We start from the raw sequence: 20,386 nt of genomic DNA on the forward strand, positions 1-20,386 counted from the left end.
CGACCACTAGCCTACTCCCACCCAAGCCTAAACGGTCCCACCTGTTCCATCAGAGCTAATGCGCCGCCAAGTTCGCGTCGCAATAATAATAATAAAAGTAACCACATCTATTGCCATTTTTTTGCTCACTAGCTCCGTGTTTTTTTTTTATTATTCTTCCACTACTGTGCCATCTACATCGGGTATCAAGTCTGAAACTAATCGAGTCCGCCCCAAAGGGCGCAATCTACCCTGCCTTGAAAAGAAAAAAATGTGCGCCCAGTGTCCGGTGCAATTGCGGCCCAAGGAACCCCCACCATCTTATCCTCGTGCCGTGACGTGCTGAGTCGTGCCGTCTGTTGCCTCACTCGTCTGACGCCTGCCTTTGGCTCTGTTTCCTCACCAAACTTCCCCTCCACCACTTGACGTGTACAAGCCGCCCTCGAATGCTTCTTGCTTGGTCCAATACCCCCGTACCCTGCCGTGTGCGAATTACATAGGTAGTCTGCCTCCACAAAGCCCTCCAAGCCACATCTGGGGGGGCTTTGACCTTCTTTCTGCTTGCCCGTACTGGTGTCCATGTATGTATTTATGCATTATACATCCTCTGGTTGTCCGCTCGCAAAGTCCGCGGCCCCTTTAACCAACACAAAGTCTCATCTCTTGCTTCTTTCAAAACACCCTACCTACGGACGTCCTCCTGCCATGAGCATCTGCCGTATCTGCATAATCTGCGCACGGTACTCAGGCGTCAGCTGGTCAATCTGCTGCGGTGTCAGAGCCATGACCTGCGCATACAACGCTTGCTGGTCCAGGGCCGCTGGTTGTGCCTGCGGAGCTGGCTGTGGAGCTTGCGCGTAGGGCTGCGGAGCAGGCGCTTGGGGTTGTGGAGGTGTGGGCGCAACCTGGGCCTGATATCCACCATAGTTCACAGGCGGTCGCGCTACTTGTGGTGGAGCTTGCTGCACTGGCTGAACAGGCGGCGCCTGCGCCACTGGGGCGGGAGCCGCCGATGTCTCCACGAGCGACGTGAGAATCTGCGGATCAACTAGCTGCAGGAGCAGGAGCGACTGGAAAATGGCATACGCTAGCTGCGGTGCCTGTCGCAGTAGCTCCGTCGCCTTGGCTGGGTCCGTCATAACAAGCCCCTTCATTTGTGAGAGAATGTCGAGCAGCTGGTCCGGGGGAAGTGTAGATAGCGTGCGCGAAATAGCGTCTGGGCATGTGAGATTGGGTGGTAACTCAACACCTGGCGGCAGAGGGCCCAGTGTGCTCGATGGCTGCACTGGGGGAGGTACTGCAGCTGGCTGGCCGTTCATGCCCATGGGTGCCTGCGTGTTCGGGTCGCGGCTCGAGGGCGCGTTATCGCCAGAGCCACTTTCATTGGACCAGTCGACCCTCAGTTTGCGCCCCATCAGATCGTAGTCATTGAGGTTGCGCACCGCCGAAGCTGCTGCGTCCGCGTCGGCGAACTCTGCGAAGCCGAAGCCCTTGGGTCGTCCCGTTTCCTTGTCATATACCAGCCGAAAGTTGTTAACTTGTCCGACGCGACCGAGGGTTTCAACAATAAGTTCTTCAGTTCCACCTAGTTGACCATGTTAGCAGCGCGCCTGCGCGTTGAAACCGCAGTGTCCCATACCATATGGAATATTTCCTATGAAAACCACTCGACCCGCCTTGTCGTTGGGCGCCATAATGCCTTGGATGCGGTCACCAGGTATAGAATGCGGGGTATGAGAGTGCGTAAACGTGGGCGCGGAGTAGGTGTGTAGATGCTTGGAGGACAAAGATAGTTGACGTTTCTTTGATCACCCATGGCCTTCGAGCTACGGAACTAGGCTCGGGGCTTGGCGCGTCGAACCGCGGCCACGCGATCCAGCACTGCTCCTCTCACCAACCCTTGCCAACATTCACGCGGCCTAAGCAACTTGCATCATTTCTAGTAATATCAAATTTTATATGGCAGTGCTTTTTACAATCTTGGCCCAATTTTCACAAGAGGCTCTTTTGCTATCTAATATCCTAAGTATCCTATAACTTCGCACTCTGTGGTGCGCAGCATTGGCCGTCCTTGCCCACTGTCGCAGTCACGCTCGGCTGCTGGTGCTGCTCGCTCAACAAGCTGCTCTTGTTGAACGCCTGCTCGCTTGGTGGCACATCCAGCGCCGGATTCTTGTCGAAAAAGTTGACTGGCTTCAGGTGAATCTTCAGAATTTCACACGGCATAACAGGAAAGTCTTCGATCCTGGGTACGTGGTTAATGCCCGCTTGAATATATACCACCAAGTCGGTATCCTTGACGTTGTCATTCCTCTCTGCCCACGACCGCACACCAGTTCCTCCTCTTGATTGGTTGGTGTATGTGCCGCCAGCGTACAGCTCACCGTCCTTGTGCTTGACGACGTAAATATTGTGATCGGAAAACTCGGCACGCTTGTAGTTGAAGCTGTCCTTATCCGACAGTATTTTCTGGAATGGAGGCGCCTGGATCTTGTATGCAACTGCCTTTCCATTGACCGGGTTTCGCACATTCGGGTTCTGGATCTTGAAGGTGCGGTTGTTCTCGTAGACAATGTCGTAACCGCCAGATTTCTCGACAACTGTCTCCTGGACGTAGTAACCTGTCCCGTGGGGGTTGAAGTCTGATCGGGGCATAGGAAAGGCTTCGTCGTATACCAACCGGTTATCGTAACCGTCAATCATAGGGTCGACACGCAATGAGAAGATATGCTGGTGGTGGACCGCAAGCACGCCAGGGTGCACAACGGTACCGAATGGTACCTCGACGCCCTCATCAATAGGCTGTGTGCTAAGAATACCAGTTGCTCTGATCTCGTAACTGATCTCTCCAGCCTGATTGAAGATGAAGGCAAGAATGTACTCGTAATTGCTTACGGTAATGATGCTCTGGAGTACCAGCTCTCGGCTTCGAGCGACGACTGCGCGGCCGGTGCGGTAGTTGGTGTGCTTGAAACCAATTCCTGCATCTTGCTCGTGGATGCATACTACATTCGGCATATCAATGACACCGCCCTTGTCGTCTGACAAGACAGAGCTCAGGTAATAAATCGAGCCCAGGCAATCACAACCAAGTTTCAGATTGTTCGCCATGATGCCAGCGCCAGCATCGCCCAAGTCGAAAGCGCTCTTTTTATGATATGGGTGGCGGGGGTCTGCATATGGAATGTTCATGTCACTCAGACTAAGCCTGTAGAAGAGGCTACGGTTGTCGTATCGAACATCATACAGCACCATACCCTCACGCTGGTTGAAGCCGACCCTGAACTGCCACTTCTGCCATGAGATGACGCTCGATGTTCCCTGTTGTTGAACCTGAAAACTAGCGCCTTCAGGCTGGATTACATTCAGGGGCTTGAGATCCGTTCGCAGCTTTTGCGCCTCCGGAATGTACTCATTGGGTGGTTGTATTTTGTACTTGCCCACCGGCTTGATAGTGTTGTCTGCGCCGGTAGGCAGCAAGTCGACGCGAATGACCGTCATCGTCTCCGTGCTAACCACGGGGGAAATCGGCAACGGCATAGCATAGTGATTTGAATCTGCCTCCGACGAGTTCGTCGGGTCCCTCAGATAGAGAAAGCATTGGTAGAGTCTGTCTTCGTCGCCAATGCCATCGGAACCGTATATCCAGGGATCGCTGATAACCACTGTGCCTTCTGGGAGTTCGAGCTTGGCAATTTCGGCTTGCACTTTCTCGTCTGCAAGTGCAACTTTTTCAATGGCAATGATCTCGTCGCCATCTCCGTTTGCATGAATGAAGGGTCCTAGGAGAAGACTGCGCTCGATCCGGCCCGATGTCAAATCGATAATCGCCTCGTGGAATTTACTCTTTGATTAATAGTTAGCCACATATACCTAATGCTGCAAAGCACGGACGATGCGCGACATACGGTATTGCGGATGTAGTAGTTGACAAATGCCTTTCTCGGAATAGACGGTAATGGCTTGCCAGCGTGCTCAGCCTCCAGGTACTTTAGAACTTCGGTCTTCGGCGGCTCTTCCAATGTAACGACCTTAAAGTGCAAGTCCGTATGCGCCGGCCAGGATGCCTTGATGATCCCCGCGGCCTTCTGAAGTTCTGCTGCGGTCAACGGAGCAAGAGGGTGCCAAGGCGCCGTAGTGGTGGCGTGTTCTCCAGACATATTGATTGAATATATCGTAGCGCAAACACGATTTCAGTTTCCAAGATTTCAGAGCTGAAGGATGGAGGTAAGTTTTGAGAAAGGAATTATGCTACTGCGAGCGGTAAATACGTTTTTACCTAGCACACCGTTTTTGGGTGATAAGCAAGCGGGTTCCCTATCTGTGCTCTGCAGACCGTGGCGAGGACTTGCCACATTGGTAGTAGACGTCTGAATGTCGAGGCGAGAAATGACGAATCACGTGCACTCTCTACCCCGCTCCTGCCTGTCCTTTCCGAGGATTGGATCACATTGCCTCTCAACCATTCGCCATGTGCCATCGCTATCCGTATCTACCGACTCTGAGCCTCTACTTACGACAACACAGTGCCGTCTGCGACAGTGCGTCTGCCAAAGATACCTCTCGTGGGTAGGAATAACTCGTTGTTTTCCACACTCCTCTTTTAGCAGCCTCGATGTCACGCTTCCAATAACCAAGACAAGGACTCGGACCACATCTTGTATGTACGACTGAAATGCACCGAATGTCGACTGGGCAGTGTTGTGCGTTGCGGACTGTCTGAAATCATCAGTGTTCAGAGCCGTCCCTTTGAACGCGCTGCGGGCATGCACGACTATGTATGTATCCCTCAGTGGCGTGCGACAGGCGTCCAGCCGTTGCAGATCTCGATTTTCCTTCCTAATTTCTAGAACGTCCACAACCAGTGCCCTGAAACACCAAAAAAACTGGAACCGGGTCGATCGCCAAAACGACAATCACAGTCGGCATGCCTTCATGGAGTTCGAAGTATTTCTGTAAAGAACAAAAACGGCGCGGAGTCACCTGGATTATCTTCATATCTGATGTAACTCTACGATACCTCTCTGCATCGTCTGGTGTCAGGTTCTATGATGAAAACTCCGGACACACCAAGCCGTCACTGACTCGGCATCCGTGCACAGGATGCGTTCTCAAACACTCTGCCACCAACTACACATGATGGCGTAGTATGCACACGACTCCAAACGCAAGGCTGGGCGATTCAGAAAACGGTGTTGTTTCCTTTTTCCTTCGACCGGTTCGACAGGTCCGCCTTAGCTGGATCCATGACAATCTAAACATATTAACCCACATATTAATATATCTTGAACATTTGGCATTGTTCAGTTCCACATGGGCGCCAATCCGGTTTTGCCAACTCCACAGACCCACTACTGTTTACAAGGTTGTCCATTCCTATTCGCTCAGTTATCTCTTCTGACACGTTCATGTCCATAGGCTGTTCATCATAGATTACTAAGTACTATATTCGCAATATTGCTTTCTGTGAGGTCACACGGTGTCCCTGATCTTGTGTCACCAGGTCGTCTCTTGAAGGCGTCTCGGCTAACCGCCACCGGCAATGAGTATCCACAGTTTGCCTCATGTCCCGGCCTCGCTACCAGTACGGAGAAGCCTATTGTGGAAGTCCTGTGACGCGCTTTCATTTCGAGTTTCACCGTTGGCCCAATCAAGCCTGAAGGTTGTACTGGCCTGGAAATGTGCGGAATCGCGCAATATAGGATACAAAGCCCTTTGGTGGGTGAAGAATTGTATATAAGATCAGTGCATCTTCGCCTTGTATTCTCATCCAATATCATCAGCACATTCAGTCCATTCATTACCTACTCCACCAAACTCTCATTCTCCAACTTTAATCATGAAGTGCTTCGCCGTTGCCACTGTAGCCCTCGCGGCTCTCACTGAGGTCGCCCAGGCTCACTGTACGATACACTGCTGTGTAGGATGAGACATCTGCTAATAGACCCAAAGACATCTTCCAGACCCTGACTGCCAACGGCGCCAAGGGAGGTCTGTTCCAGAACATCAGGCCTGTCCCCAACAACAGCCCTGTCACCGACCTGTCAGACAAGAACCTCCGCTGCAACACCAACGGAAACAGTGGCAGTGGAACCACCACTGTGGCGGTTGCTGCTGGCTCGACCGTCAGCTTCACTGCCGACCAGGCTGTCTACCACCAAGGACCAGTTTCCTTCTACATGAGCAAGGCCAGCTCTGCTGCCTCTTCAGATGGTTCCGGTGACTGGTTCAAGATCAAGGAAATTGGTCCAAACTTCTCCAGTGGACAGGCCGTGTGGGACATGAGCAGTAAGTGAAATGTGCATCTACATCTTCTCGGAACCCCTTTTTGACATAATTACAGCCACCTACTCCGTCACCATCCCCTCCCAGGTCTCCGCTGGAGAGTACCTCCTCCGTATCGAGCAGCTCGGTATCCACAACCCCGGCAGCCCACCACAATTCTACATCTCTTGTGCACAAATCAAGGTCACTGGTGGCGGCAGCGGCAACCCCTCTCCTACCACCAAGATCCCCGGACACGTCAAGTCCACCGACTCTGGCTACACTGCCAACATCTACAGCAACTTCAAGAGCTACGTTGTTCCCGGCCCTAAGGTCGCCACCTTCTAAGTGTGCTGAATGACACGCGACACGCCATTGAGCGAGCGCTACGATGACCCGGGTACTTTTTTTCCCAGTTGGTCTTGTTTCGAACTAGAAGTTCGATTTCACTTCACTGTATATACCTCTGTTGCATACCATTTCGATGTGTATACATCTATACCCTTACTTCAATTCAACCCTTATCACGATATTGTTCTTTCAGTCAGACTGGATGACAGTGCATGATCCTTTTCTATGAGTGATTTTTTGCCAAACGTTCTAGCCCGCATGTATAGTTTCCATTACTGACAGGTTTTTAGTCTAACCTTACCGTGCGTTACACACGGTCACATGAGCTACTCGCATAAACTGTAAAGTGCTACTCTAGCCTGCGCATCGACCATCCATGTCATACACTATAGTTAAGAAATGCTAGCGGTTCTAAGGCCGTTTGCTTCATAGGTGGCACCCAGTGCCAGCGCATGGACGTGTTCGTTTTCCAAACATGCTTTTTTTATACAACACACTACTAGCCCTTACCATCGACGATCCGCATTCAAAAATAACGATGCCATGTGAATTGCAGGGTGTTCGCAAAAATCGTCACCTCCATCTTCACATATCGCAGCTACCACCAACGTACACTCAGCGCTGACATATATTTATCAATAGAAAAGACACCATGCTCCTTCCTCACTTTCTCCATTTTGTCCTTGCACTCAGCAGGTCAGAAGGCATAATTCTCTGCTTCCAAACCACAGCATAGGCAAATACCATTCTAGCCCGTCTCACCAAGACGTTACTCTAAGCATCAGACTTATCGACTAGACCCCTAGTCCCGTCTCATCGTTCAATGTCAGCTGGCCCTCCACCAGGCCACCCCTGGCCTGTCAACGTCGGCAACAACCCCAACATCAATCGCGACCCCCCACCACCCCCGATTCACGGCTTTGGGGGTCCCATCCCCCAGGCCCCTCTTGCACCTGTACCTGCAGCCGCTCCCAGCGCACCAGCGGTGGCGGCAGGACCAGCCCAAGTCGTCGTCGAGCAACAACACCACCATAACCCCATCTACGGGCCCCCCTTACCCATAGGCATAGGTGCGTTTCCGCCCGTCCTCCCTCATCCCCTGGGCCTCATGGATCCCTTCCTCCTAGGCGGCGGCCCCCTCGCCCCCATTCGAACCGGCAACTTCCTTCCCAACGCTCAGTACGGCATAGGTTTCGGTCTGCACGCCACAGGCGTAGCTTTTCCGCCCCCGCCACCCAGCGCCATGGCAGGCGTGCTGCAACCTTTTGCCGCGCCCGCGCCTCTTTGGAATCCCACCGCCGCCGGGTTGGCGTTTGGAAACGTTCCTGCTGCAGGCGTCGCAGTAGTAGTACCTCCGCTGATGAACGTAATGGGTGCTGGGGGAGCTGCGACACAGCATCATCGTCCCGCGCCGCTCTTCCACGATGGAAATAACGGGCATCACGCGCAGCCCGCACAGGCAGATGTATCACAGATTGCCGGTGGGATTCCTCCGGGAGTCATGCTCGTTGAGTCCGCCGAGCATACGATTTTCATGCGCATCACGGGCAACGTTTGTCCGTGGTTGTCGCCTGGTGCGTCGTTTGGGATTGAGCAGCTGGCGGCGGCTAGTACGACTGGGCTAAATCGCCTCATTCAGATTTGTCATGATGGGGTTCCCGAGGAGGAGCTCGAGGGCACGGCTATTACTGAGTGCATTGAGCTGGGGAATGGGCTGTGGGAAAAAGGCCAGACGTTTAGGTATAATGATGCTGTGTCCAAGGTGCTGACGCTGAAGGATGCCGGCTGGGATAATACGAGGAATAGGGTTGGAGGAAATTCGCTGCATCTGTGGGGTCATAGGGTCTAATCACGGTATTACACACGTGCAGGGTAGGGGTGTTTAGCGTGGGTTCTTGTTTATGTTCGAGGCGATTGGGGTTTACTGTGGTGTCATCTCTTTTTGCTTGTACGCGGATAGTATCTTTGTGTATATTATGGTTACCTGAGGGCTGGGGTTACATTATTATAAATTCATATTGAAAGCTTGGAAATTTACTTTCGTTTTGGTCAGCTGTACCAAGGTAGATGCAATTGGAATAGCTTGAATATTTACAATCTTCTTCTCGGACATATGCCACTTTATGCTGGTGTGTTTACCTCACGCGTAATCTCAGCTGTATACTTCTTCTTACCGCCGCCCATCTTCCTCCACAGTTTGCCTATCCACCTTTCCTTGACCATCTTCAGCACAACATATGCAAGGAAGCGATACACGATTGCGCAGATACCTAGCGCCATGAGGTTCATCTTCGGGTTCTTGTTCAGCCTGTACAAGTCAAGTACTTGTTCTCCGGTCTGAATAGGACACTGTCCGTTGACGCGCTGCCAATCTTCACAAGTAAACTGCAGGCCGCGCAGAGTAAACGGTGCCATGTTGCCGACAGCCCACTTTACAGGCGAGAGGTGGTTCCAGGCTTGCAGGAAGTCAGGGATGTCGAGCGAAAGAACGCCTCCCATGACTTGTGCAACGCTGAGGAAAACAGACATGCAGTTGACCGAGAATCCAGTATGCGTAAACAATGTGTTGAATGCAATGCCCAGACTCTCTCCGCAGCTGGTAATACAAAACGCGTTGAAGGTTATGATGAAGTATGTTTCAGCATTGCGTTCTAGACCGACGGCGAACACGGCGAGGACCGAGAACATAAGGCAGCCGATGATTTCAAAGGGCGTCGTGGTGGTGATGTATGTAAGGAAAAATGCTTCCACGCCGTAGACACGGTCATCGTAGTCTCGATAGAACACGTCTCTCTCAGTTGGATAGACGGCAATATTGTTCAGCACTGCATGGCATTAGCACAGCTCAAGGTTATTGCGTAGAGAGGCACTTACTGCCGACGAAGTAGAGTGGCGCGATTTCGACCAGGAATCCAAGTCTGTTTTGCACATAGTAGTAATTGGTCTTAAGCGGAGAGAAATAGAGCGCAAGCACGATACCCAGACCGAAAATTTGCATGATTCGCGCGATGATAATGTCTGGCTGGCGAAACATATTCTTCGTTGACCGTCGGATCAAGATTGAGTACGCTGAAAAGAATGACGAAGGCTCTCGTGCCATGCTTCCCAGTTCCGCAGGTGTTGTAATCGAGCCAGTACGAGCAAGGGGAAAGGCATCAGGATTCCATGACTGGATGAGCTTGCGCACTTTCTTCCTACTGGCGGCCTCACGCGCTTCGTGCTGGAGGTCGACTGTTATCAGGTCGAGCGCGAAATCAGCGGGATTGACGTGCTCTGGACATTCATAGCCTAAGCCTGCAAAGTGAGGTAACATGTCGGTTGAGTGCCCTGTGTAGATTGGATGTCCACCGCGAGCTAAGAGAAGAACATTTCCAAAGTGACTGAACAGGTCGCTGCGTGGTTGATGAATCGTCACTATGAGCGTGCGGCCTTCTTGTGCTAATCCGCGGAGGACGTCCATAATGGAGAGAGCCGTGAAAGCATCGAGTCCAGATAAGGGCTCATCAAGCAAAAGCACCCGTGGCTCCGTGAGAATCTGCACAGCAATCGTAACTCGACGCTTCTCACCACCACTGACACCCTTGACGAGATCGTTACCAATGAGGTTGTCAGCGCAGTCCTTGAGACCCATCTTTAGGAGAATCTCTTCGGCCTTTTGTATCTTCTGCTCCTTAGACATCCATTTTGGTAAACGCAACCCAGCTGCATAACGCAGAGTCTCGCGTACAGTAAGCGAAGCAAGAAGTGCGTCGTCATCCTGTGTAACAAAGGAGCAAATTGAGTTGACGACTTCCCGTGCAGGTATTAGCCCGTTGTAGGTCATGGTTCCATACTGCTTGTATCGCGTTGACGTATTATCCTTGAGTCGCATGGCCATGCTATTTAGCAGCGACGTCTTTCCGGAGCCTGATGGTCCCATGATCACGTTGAGCGAACCGGGCCGGAAGTCTGCTGTGATTGGGTTTAGAATAGTCTTTGTGGATTTTTTCCGCAGAGAACGCTTCTCGACGTCCAGTCCGTAGTTTTCTAATCTGATATCAATAGTCCTTACATTCTCGGGCGGTCGTGCATTCATCTTCTCTTTGCCAGCAGAAGCGTCCGTGTTGGTCGGTCTTGCGCGCGCCATAGCAATTTCAGCGTTCCAGAACTTAAGCAACAAACCCGCACCAACGTAAAAGGCAATTGCGAAACCAAGAAGCGCAAGTATGGGCCTCCAGACCCAATTGTTTGGAAAGCCAAGCGAATCCATGATGAAATCGCCGTCGTACTCTTTGCAATCAGGATTCGATCGTCCGCCCTCGAGTGGACAATCGTAGAAATGGCCGCTAAACTCATTGGCGCATAGAGCCCCAAAAGCGTAAAAGACGTACGCAATCCATTTGGTCCAGCGTACGTAGATGGGGATGGTATTTGACTGGATGAAGTAACCACATGCCATGGACTGCAGAGTGTATGCTAGATTGGCGACCAGACTTGCACCAGCAAAGTTCCTCGAGACCGCAACGCAAGTCATGGCGAAACATACGGCGATGTACTGGTGTAGCAATATTATACCAAAAAAGGTAAGGAACTGGCCTCCGTCGGTGCGGAATCCGCAAAAAAAGTAGTAGATTAGGGAGAAGATGAGAGGGACGGGAATGTCCTCGATAAAGATCCTGGCCAATCTTCTGGAGATGAGAAATGCTGGGATGCTGACAACGCCTTGTCGAGCTTCTTCGTCGAATAGCTGGATGTCGGTAGTAAGTCGATATGTCTCGTAGAGCAGAATGAGATATCCTTGAAGCGCAGCTGCGTTGTAGAGCGCTCCTTGACGAGATCGTATACCCGTCAAGGAGCCGTCGAGCTGCAGGAAAATCCAGCCTGTGATTATGGCCATGCCAATGGCTTCAACTAAACTGCCAAACATACCTGAAGACATTCTTGTCAGTGATGTTCTGATGTACTTGTTATTTGGGATGCTACTCACCCATGGGGTCACGAATGGTCACAGTCCACGTCCTTGCGGTAAGTACACGAGTTTGTTGGATGAGTGATGTGCGATTGTCCCGTTTGTCCTTCATCGAGGATTTTGTGACAGACGCACTCAATGCGCCAGCTCCGTCCTTCTCATTAGAGTTACTATTACAATGTACTCTCCATGCCTCTATCACACGACCGACCCGTTCCTGGGCCGCAAGTTCAGCTTCTGCGCTGCGGTTGTCAATACTGACCACATCAATCAGATACTCTGCTGGATTAGTGAATGGTGGCATTTCATGGCCCAGCTTTGCAAAGTACGGTAGGCATTCCTTTGCACTACCAGCATATGCAGGTTTTCCTCTCGATAAAAGAATGACGTTGTCGAACAGGTCCCATATCTCGGAACGTGGCTGGTGAATAGTAACGATTATAGTCCTCCCTTTTCTTGCTAGCGTCTGCAGGGTTTTGATGACCTGGAAAGCGCTCGTTGAATCCAATCCAGTAGTAGGCTCGTCTAGCCACAACAACGAGGGATTCGACAGGAGTTGCACACCAATGCTCGTCCTTCTCTTCTCTCCGCCTGAGCAGCCCTTGTGTGCATGGTTGCCGATCCTCGTATCAGCTGCTTCTTTCAAGCTCAGCTCGAGGATGACCTCCTCGACGAGCCGCTTCCGTTCGGCTTGGGTAACAGACGATGGCAGGCGCAACTGCGCGGCATACATGAGTGTTTCTCGGACCGTCAGAGTTGGAAGGAGTATGTCTTGCTGAATAACATATGCGCTTTTGATCTGCGACACATCTTCACTGCCATTGAACAGCGTACGGCCCGAAGTCGCCAGTCTGCTTCCCATGGCTAACCGCCCACTCATAGAATTCAACAGTGATGTCTTTCCGCTGCCACTCCCTCCTATAATGGCAGTAAGGCTGCCAGACGGCATGTCTGCCGAGATATCGTCCAGGATAGTCTTGACATGGCTTTGGTCGCCCAGTGGTTTCTTTTTGGAGAAGAGGTGTGTAACAGCATTTGGCGACTCGTCGACTGAAATTGTAAGATGTTCAAGTTGCACAGATACAGGGCCGACTTCGCGCAGTGAAATGCCATGGTCATCGTGGTGAGATGCATTGGTGGAGTCTCGGTCGTCAGACGGCGCTGCAGGTGTGGGTAAGTTTTGGTCGGTCTCTATCCGACTGGGCGGTTGAGCTGACGGTGTGTCGGGCTCGATTCTGTCTGGCGACTCCATCCTTCAGGGTCTGCAGCTAAAAACTCATAGTCGAGCCGTTGAAAACGGTCGAAGGAGAGGCACGATCGTAAATAATTGTCGCAACGTGCACGTCGGCACGCGTTGCCTCTTTTCATGGGACAAGACCGTCCTTCATGCGAGCCGCCTCGGTTGCCAACCGAGGTGGAGACACTGCTTGGCTTGACTTACTACCCAGGCGGATGCTGCTGCTCCGAACATGCACCCCCAGATAGCGAATGACACCCATCGCGCCGCTAGATAGTTAGGAAAAAGTCATTGGCGCCCGCGTATACGGGCATTGTTCAATAACATTGCGATTCTCTGTAGTATCCAAAATCTCACGGCCTCGTCAAGACCGAGGCCTGAAACATGATTTGTCTACCTTCTGAATAGTTCATGAGTACGACCCCACCAACCTGCCGAATACGGGTAGCCCGCCTTTGCGCAATATGCTTCTTCGGGCCTTTTGGTTCTCTATACGCTCTGGAAATCCTATATCCGAACGCAGGTCGTCCTAGTATCGCTAAACAATGAGGAATATCTGGAAGTCTTTGCTGCTATTCCAGATCTGTTTCTGTAGATATCAAAGGTGGGCGGGCAAAGCAGTGGGTCTCAGCCGGTGAGTGACAAAGTCGACCCGATAACTCAGATAATCGGAGACCGTCTTGTTTTGGCCATTCCGTCTAGGCTCTCCCGCGTGGGGAAGTGGCTGCATCTAGTTACGCATACGACTGACCGACTTTCCACGCTGCTTGGCGATGGGTTCTAGATGTTCCAAGTGACAGCATCAATGAGCCAGTGGGAAACATACCCAATGTGATACTGGAAGAATTCGCGACATGAAGGAGAAGGATCTGAGGAATCTTTTGTATTTTTCTAGCACAAGGCATGAGAATGGTCGTCTCTTTAGCGAAGTCATTTCCAATCCTTGGCAACGTCCGCCCGTTGAGCAAGGTCTTCAACGGTCAATACTTAACTTCAGGGGCCACAGCTCCCAATGAAGAAAGTACAGCCGTCTGGTCGGCCTCCCCGGGGAATTAAGGTTGTAGTCGGCACGCTTAGATGTAACAAGCATTTAGCTGTGAACCTTAACCTGTGGGGCTGATCTCAGACTGCCCATGTTCAAATCTTAACTATTCCTATAGGGTAACTTGTGCGATAATCATCACTATACACATTAAGAAATATAACGTAGAGAACCTTGTTCGATGTAGGTACATCTATCTGTCAACATGATATGCACGGTCAAGGTAAGTGAGATGTGATCTGAGAACTGAACCGTATACCGTAAACACCATACTAATCATCGGCATTATGCTGATGATGCAAGACGTGGCTTAACGCAAAGTGCAGCACGTACCTGACGAGCCGTGTTTGCGAAACTATATTGGAAAACAGCATGGCCCAGAAAAAAATTGATACGGCGTTTCTCTGCCCTCAATGTTGATATTTCCAGTCTACGAGCTCTTTCATACCATCTTTCCTATTAAACATGTCCAACCGAATTAATTGTTATACCGACAGACAATTTTGCTGGCAACAATCATAGCAAGGTATGCACATCATAGATAAATACCTCCACCTCATCAAATACTCATCAGTCACCTCAATATGCACAAGCGGCACCACTGCCACACTCTACAGCACCAATGACACCTACTCCATAATCACAGTGGCTGAACAAATTTGCAGACTTGACGGTTATAATGTGCTTTTAAAATCGGTAATTGGCAAAGTATACCGCCTACTTCATGCATTTCAGGTCTTGTCACTATGCACTACCCTCATACTGACACACTTCTAAGTCCATACCCGATAAACGAGTTTTGCAACTCCATGTTTGCCCAAAAATGTATGCCCATCACAATTTCTAGGACGATAATCTCTGTTGACGTACAGTTTCTTGTTACAGCTCCTCAGTCCCTGGGTCATGACACCACTGTCGACCTTGCCAAGTAAACAAACTACTCTTAGCTCCTTGAGTCTTGGTAATTACTGTTAGTACGTATTTAGTGCACGATAGTACGGAAAAAGTGCGCAATTTAATACGAAGAGTGATTAGTGATCATACTATCGAATTCTTGAATTCCAAGCCTCTTGAGACTAGTTGTTGCAAGTGGTTAGTAAAGCATTTATCTCTCCCGAGATACTTTCCGATTGAACGCGTGATAAGTATTATTTTTGTGATGTGTTTAGTGGAGTTACAGAGAGTTAATGAACTTGTGTTAGTATTATTGCTTAAGAAATACAGAGCCGGTGAATGATTATGTGAAAAGGTTGGTAGCGCCTGGTACACATATGGTGAATATCCTTGAGCTCTGGGCAATCACGTAGTCCTGTAGAAGTACCCGCACTATAGCGCTGCGGAAGAAGACGAAGAAGAAGAATAAAACAGCGATGTTGTAGCTTCTTGGTATGTTCTCTTGATTGAAATGGAATGTGCTATCTCTTCCTTCGCGTTCGTCTCGAGAATGCCTTCTAATGTCTAAGTCCTACCACGCACTCTTCGTCCACATCAATCTTAAACGTAACACTTGCATTTTTCTCAACTAAGCATTGCATCACATCAAAACTCATACTTGTTTACCGATGAAACTAAATCCATCAACACCGTTCTCAATTCACATTTCAAAAACGCCGTAGCCTCATCGTAACCCTTATCTTGATACCTCACGAAACCCATGAGGTGGAATATATCACACATCATCTCTTTGCAACATCTAACATCTCAAAGGTGCACTTTCGAAGTAACAAATCTCAACTCCGTACTCTAAGAAGTAAGAGAAAAGAGAAAAGCAGTCGAGACACAGTCAGACATCACTCATCGCTTACACACATTTGAATCCTGTATATCTCTCATATCTCTGCAGTGCTTCGAAGTTGATCCATTTGTACTGCTATTTTAAAAATTGTCTTATCAATTATTGTTGTAGTATTCATAAGTACACAGTTGGGTCTCTAGAGTCTCTGATGTGTAGGTAAGCGGAGTGTAAGTGAGGATAGGTAAGATACGTGTGTTTACATGTCAGGAGAATGAGAGGATGAGAACGAATAAATAGCTTCATTTCTCTGATTCTGGTCCATGATAAAACTAGCATCAAACAAGATTTCCAGCCTTCCGACTGTGTCTGTCGGCTCTAGATGCTGTGCTATGCATATGTGAAAGTATCACTGACAAGAGTTCACTTATGACATCTGGTACGCTATCTATCAATAATCCTAGCCATCCGTTCACGCATGATCAAAAAACATGACGAGAAATATAGTAATATGCAGACAAAAAACGAACGAATTCAGCGACCTGCAGCTCTCTCGAGTCGCTTTTGCCTAAACAACCCACATTTCCGTCATACCACTCCACCAAGAGCACATTGTTACCCAAGCAACAAAATGCACACCCAACGATAATATGCCAGGATCACGTAACCGCTGAGGCAAACTCACATGTTGAAAAAAAAGAAAAAAGAGAGCTCAAACTAAACCCTCACCTCCAGATACAGTTCTATGTACCATGCTCTAAGTATCACCTCTCTCAATTCCCATCCACCTCTCTCCCACCCACCGCCAGCACCAGCACCACCGCTCCGGTGATAACAGCGGCGGGGGGGTTAGCAAACGGGGCCATCCGGACCCGCCCTCTCTCGATCCCCCTTCAAAATCGAACCCACACTACCCCAGTACCATGCAAAACCCTCCTCCCCACTTATCCTGCGATAACACTCGCAGCGCGTTGGTCCGGCACGGAACAGACGGAAAAGACTGCCATCGTCGCCACACACATACCCACCCTTGTTATTGCTACAGGGCAGGCAAAAGCCCAACCCGCTCCCGTCCAGTCATGATTGTTGCTACTAGTACACCCACCACACACGCGTGCACATGTGCGCACGCATGCAGTGGTAAAACTTTTATTTACGTATAAGCATGTGTGTATGCAACACCGCGGATTGAGCAAGCATGCTACATGGACTTACTCTACATGTAACAGCGCTCTTCTGTCGAATCCGTTTCGCTTGCACTTACATGACTGACTGCTTGGCTTTTGCTTTGCATTCGCCGTCTATTTGCCGTGCGCAGCGGCGGCGGCCGGCAGCCCCAGGCAAAACCACCGACTCATGCTTTGCTATGCGAAGTAGTGAGTAGCGCTGATCTTCCCGTCTGGGATCATATACGTCCGATTGGATCGGGGATCGGGGGCGGCGGCGGCGGCAGGGAAGGGATGGGGAAGGAAAGGGTAAGTAACTTCATGGGAAGGGGAGGCTACCTCCAGTTTGTCTTTTTTTTCCCTCTTTCCCGTTGTGCTTTTTTGAACTACTAAGGTGGATATGACTAGTCCTTGTCGAGTTACAATAATCTATATATGTATGTATGCATAGTATGTGTGCGATTTCGAACGTCGTCGGAGGTTGCAGGCCCGTTTTGGGGGATCGGCGGAGGAGGGTACGTACATATGAGACGTATATGTAGGGTTGGTTTGTTGGTTGGTACACTGCAGCTGCGTGTTATGTGTGTGGCTTGCATACAGATTTGTTGGTGGGTTGTGTAGGAATACGGGCGGTAGAACAACGGAGGAAAGCGGGGGAGAGAGAAGCGGGAGGGCCATTTGCCATTTCCTTGGTTAAGAAAAAAGAAAAAGGGCCGATGGGGGGACCCGGTTTATCTTGTACTTTGTATACTGTGTACGTAGCTACCTCCGGTTTTTTTGTTGCTATGTATGTATGAAGATCCAGTTTTTTTCAGCTTGTCGCCTCACTTTTTTGGCGGTGTCTTGGAACTTTTTTTGTGTATGCGGGTTTTGCATCATCGTGCAGTGTTATACAGCAATACAGAGTCAGGAAAAAAAGGGTCACCGAGGATAAAAAGCGGGAGATAGTCCATCGTGCGCTTTAATTAATGTTACACTGCGCGATGGTGTGGCTGGCTGGGTGGATTATGCGTCAGGTGCATTGCACTAATCGCGATGGTAACGATTGCCGAAGTCTTCCATTCCCTCCATCTCATCTCATGTCCATCTGCATCTTAACTCCAACTCCGCGGAGTATATGACTCTTTTCCATGTATACAAATGTGTTTTAAGCACCCACACACACACAAAAATTACTCGTAGGCAACAAGTTTTTTGGTTATGCTTGAGGCTGGGCAATATTGAGCGATGATAGTTGCAAGGCAGGCGGAGACTGTGCCCAGCCTATTGGGACCTCCCGTCACCCTCCACTACCGCTATACGTACCCAGCACTAACATCTGTATCCGCAAACCGCTATGGTGATCGGTCGTCAGCCTTGGGGGAATATCCCCTTCTACTTATTGCGGCTCACTAGCATGCATGATATGATCGTCATCAACCCCGGAGAGTGTCTTACCTTGCGCAATACCGAGTTTTTGCAATAACGATATCAATGGCTGTTTTTATTTCGACTTCGGCTGATAGATGATTATGAGCGCAATGTCACAAGGCGGCGGCAATTTCCGATCGAACCACGACGACGACCACTCCTCCATCACACTTTTCTCATCCTCATACTCAGCTATGGTCTGATAATATCAAAGCAAGACAAAGAACAGGGCTGGGCCAGCGGCCCCCTCCCCCGGCCTGTCATTCAGGTTGGCCATCCACCATCATCCCCAAAGCCACGCGTAGCCATGTGAAAGCTGATACAAAAAACCCTGTTTCCCTGTGTCAGCTGCAGGTGCATCACTCGGAGGCGAAACGACAACGCCTCACGTATGACTACCTCTATCCCAGAACATCTGGTTCGCATGGAAAATCAGTCACGTTTTCCCTATTCCCGTAATTCTCACAAATCACACCGGTCTCCTTGACGAATTACTTCAGATGGCTTGCGTCGGCATACTCCTTGGTGTGCCTGCGAGTTTAGCCACACACACACACATACACACATACGTACACAGCAGCTTACATCGGTGTAAGCGAACCCAAACTCCAAAGCAAAACGGTGTAAGGCGCCCAATGACCACGTGCGGGCCGCATGTCTGACGCATGTGACGGGCGTAAAAACCAAGCCCTATCTCTTCTCGTTGCCTCGGATCTCTCAGGCAGAGACAATGCACAATTGATGACGGTCTCATTCCCCAGAGTCTGGGAACGGCATCCCACCATTCTGGTCATGTACCTTGTACGACGGAGAATTCTTTTGTCTTTTCTTTCCATTCCTGCTCTTAATTGCCCATGACAAAGGTGGTCTATGCATAACGGGGCGAAGGAAAAAAAGAATGATCGGTCGACGACATGCAGGCACCGTGCGCTTAGTAAACGGTTATGCGGCGAACCAAAATAAAGGTAAAAAATGGTAACATAATTTTCTGGACAAGGGGTTCGGAGGATCGCCTGAATGCTTTCAAGTGTGCGTGCACGATAATCAGTCTTGTCATTTTGATAATGATAACATGCGTGCCATGGGCGGGTTGAAGTGTCCAGACCCGGGTGAAGGGGAATTGCACGTGCGGCGGGATACTTTATTGAGAAGTATCAACGGGTCTTGCCCGTGTCAGTCCCAAGTTGGCGTGACGAGTGGGTCTGCTGTGAACGGGTCGTGGAGAAGAGAGCCCTTGATTTGCCGACTGCGAATGCGAGGTAACGGATAATGGGGCGATCTGGTCGGCTTGTGGAGGGAGAGATTGAGGCCCCCTTCCGATGGCGACAGATGGCGATTGCTTGCCTTGATGTTGTTATCGCCCTGATGATAGTGTATGTATATACACTGCTCTTCCCGGAATAGGCTCCCGGGCTCGCGGAGATTGAAGACGAGATTGGAAGAGCAACAACGGCTCAGCTTGATGTGCATGCATTGCAACATGTACCAAGCTGCGAAAGGAACAATAAATCAACGGCTGCTCCGGGGTGTTGTGGCAGGCCCTTACTAAGGCTTGCTTTCGGGCGAACGACATCCATGACCCTTGTACCATGTCCCCCGTGAACCGTTGCGCACATGTACCTTATGGCTGCAATGTTGCACATAATACGAAGGATGCTTGTGATCGGGTTCCTGCAAAAAAACTCCATTTTCATACATAGTGCCAGGTACGCACGACAATGGAAAATGGTCGCTTCCTTGACTCAAGTGACATGATGTCCGACAATCGCATGGTATAGAGTATACGACACAAACCCTGCCTGACAAGCGTGGGGGGGGGAAGGGTGAAGAGGCGGGGACGTGGCCAGTCAGATGCAATCTGGGGTCATCAAAGGCCAAAAGGGCCGATTAATGCCTGTATGCTGATTATAATCCTTCGTGTTGCTGGTATTGGGCATGCCGTCATCCTTGCCCGCTAGGAAGGTGAAGCGGCGGTACTCGAGGCGCCTGGGGAGTGGACAAGAGCGCAACCGTAGCAGTAGGCCTCCAGTAAGCGCCTCTCAGGCCGGCCCACACCCAATTACTGTGACTGGACGTCAGACCGAGTGGCGCACTCCCCCCACGCATTGCCGGAGATTGACCCTGGTACCTTGAGCCGATCTGCCTGTCGGCATTCGTGTTCCTCGTCTCGTGGCTCAGGTCTGCGTACCAGTATCAGGCTGGTAATACTGTACGCGAGCGAGACAGGAGCAGATTACTGTTCCAACCTTTGGGTTCT

General features: G+C 50.3%; 5 protein-coding genes across 5 annotated transcripts; 2 read left to right on the forward strand and 3 right to left on the reverse strand.

Annotated features, from left to right (window-relative positions):
• Positions 1 to 665: 665 nt before the first annotated feature.
• Positions 666 to 1,673, reverse strand: COCSADRAFT_24758 (uncharacterized protein; the record flags this gene model as incomplete). The annotated part of the gene is made up of 2 exons (XM_007699263.1): positions 666 to 1,564; positions 1,619 to 1,673. 2 exons carry the CDS (start codon positions 1,671 to 1,673, stop codon positions 666 to 668), a joined length of 954 nt encoding a protein of 317 aa, XP_007697453.1.
• A 244-nt stretch (positions 1,674 to 1,917) lies between these two features.
• On the reverse strand, positions 1,918 to 4,349 carry COCSADRAFT_35183 (uncharacterized protein). Its single transcript, XM_007699411.1, has 2 exons — positions 3,888 to 4,349; positions 1,918 to 3,825 (listed from the first exon to the last, which is right to left on the reverse strand). The coding sequence occupies exons 1-2, from the start codon at positions 4,137 to 4,139 to the stop codon at positions 2,011 to 2,013; spliced, it is 2,067 nt and encodes a 688-aa protein (XP_007697601.1). The 5' UTR covers positions 4,140 to 4,349; the 3' UTR covers positions 1,918 to 2,010.
• A 1,411-nt stretch (positions 4,350 to 5,760) lies between these two features.
• On the forward strand, positions 5,761 to 6,774 carry COCSADRAFT_138580 (glycoside hydrolase family 61 protein). The gene is made up of 3 exons (XM_007699910.1): positions 5,761 to 5,882; positions 5,932 to 6,267; positions 6,323 to 6,774. Exons 1-3 carry the CDS (start codon positions 5,819 to 5,821, stop codon positions 6,589 to 6,591), a joined length of 669 nt encoding a protein of 222 aa, XP_007698100.1. The 5' UTR covers positions 5,761 to 5,818; the 3' UTR covers positions 6,592 to 6,774.
• A 204-nt stretch (positions 6,775 to 6,978) lies between these two features.
• COCSADRAFT_301011 (uncharacterized protein) lies at positions 6,979 to 8,579 on the forward strand. Its single transcript, XM_007699911.1, has one exon. It carries the CDS (start codon positions 7,418 to 7,420, stop codon positions 8,441 to 8,443), a length of 1,026 nt encoding a protein of 341 aa, XP_007698101.1. The 5' UTR covers positions 6,979 to 7,417; the 3' UTR covers positions 8,444 to 8,579.
• Positions 8,580 to 8,715: 136 nt separating this feature from the next.
• COCSADRAFT_85270 (uncharacterized protein) lies at positions 8,716 to 12,422 on the reverse strand (the record flags this gene model as incomplete). Its single annotated transcript, XM_007699912.1, has 3 exons — positions 8,716 to 9,419; positions 9,469 to 11,502; positions 11,561 to 12,422. The coding sequence occupies 3 exons, from the start codon at positions 12,420 to 12,422 to the stop codon at positions 8,716 to 8,718; spliced, it is 3,600 nt and encodes a 1,199-aa protein (XP_007698102.1).
• Between the last annotated feature and the right edge of the window lie 7,964 nt (positions 12,423 to 20,386).

Source organism: Bipolaris sorokiniana (genome assembly GCF_000338995.1).
Source record: "Bipolaris sorokiniana ND90Pr unplaced genomic scaffold COCSAscaffold_4, whole genome shotgun sequence".
Taxonomy (NCBI): domain Eukaryota; kingdom Fungi; phylum Ascomycota; class Dothideomycetes; order Pleosporales; family Pleosporaceae; genus Bipolaris; species Bipolaris sorokiniana.

Bases quoted from the DNA above. Each gene is read 5' to 3' on its own strand.
- COCSADRAFT_35183 (XM_007699411.1), bottom strand. From the start codon at position 4,139: ATGTCTGGAGAACACGCCACCACTACGGCGCCTTGGCACCCTCTTGCT. The intron at 3,826-3,887 runs GTATGTCGCGCA...TATTAATCAAAG, and splicing joins ACTACTACATCCGCAATACC to AGTAAATTCCACGAGGCGAT.
- COCSADRAFT_138580 (XM_007699910.1), top strand. From the start codon at position 5,819: ATGAAGTGCTTCGCCGTTGCCACTGTAGCCCTCGCGGCTCTCACTGAG. The intron at 5,883-5,931 runs GTACGATACACT...ATAGACCCAAAG, and splicing joins TGAGGTCGCCCAGGCTCACT to ACATCTTCCAGACCCTGACT. The intron at 6,268-6,322 runs GTAAGTGAAATG...ACATAATTACAG, and splicing joins GGCCGTGTGGGACATGAGCA to CCACCTACTCCGTCACCATC.
- COCSADRAFT_301011 (XM_007699911.1), top strand. From the start codon at position 7,418: ATGTCAGCTGGCCCTCCACCAGGCCACCCCTGGCCTGTCAACGTCGGC.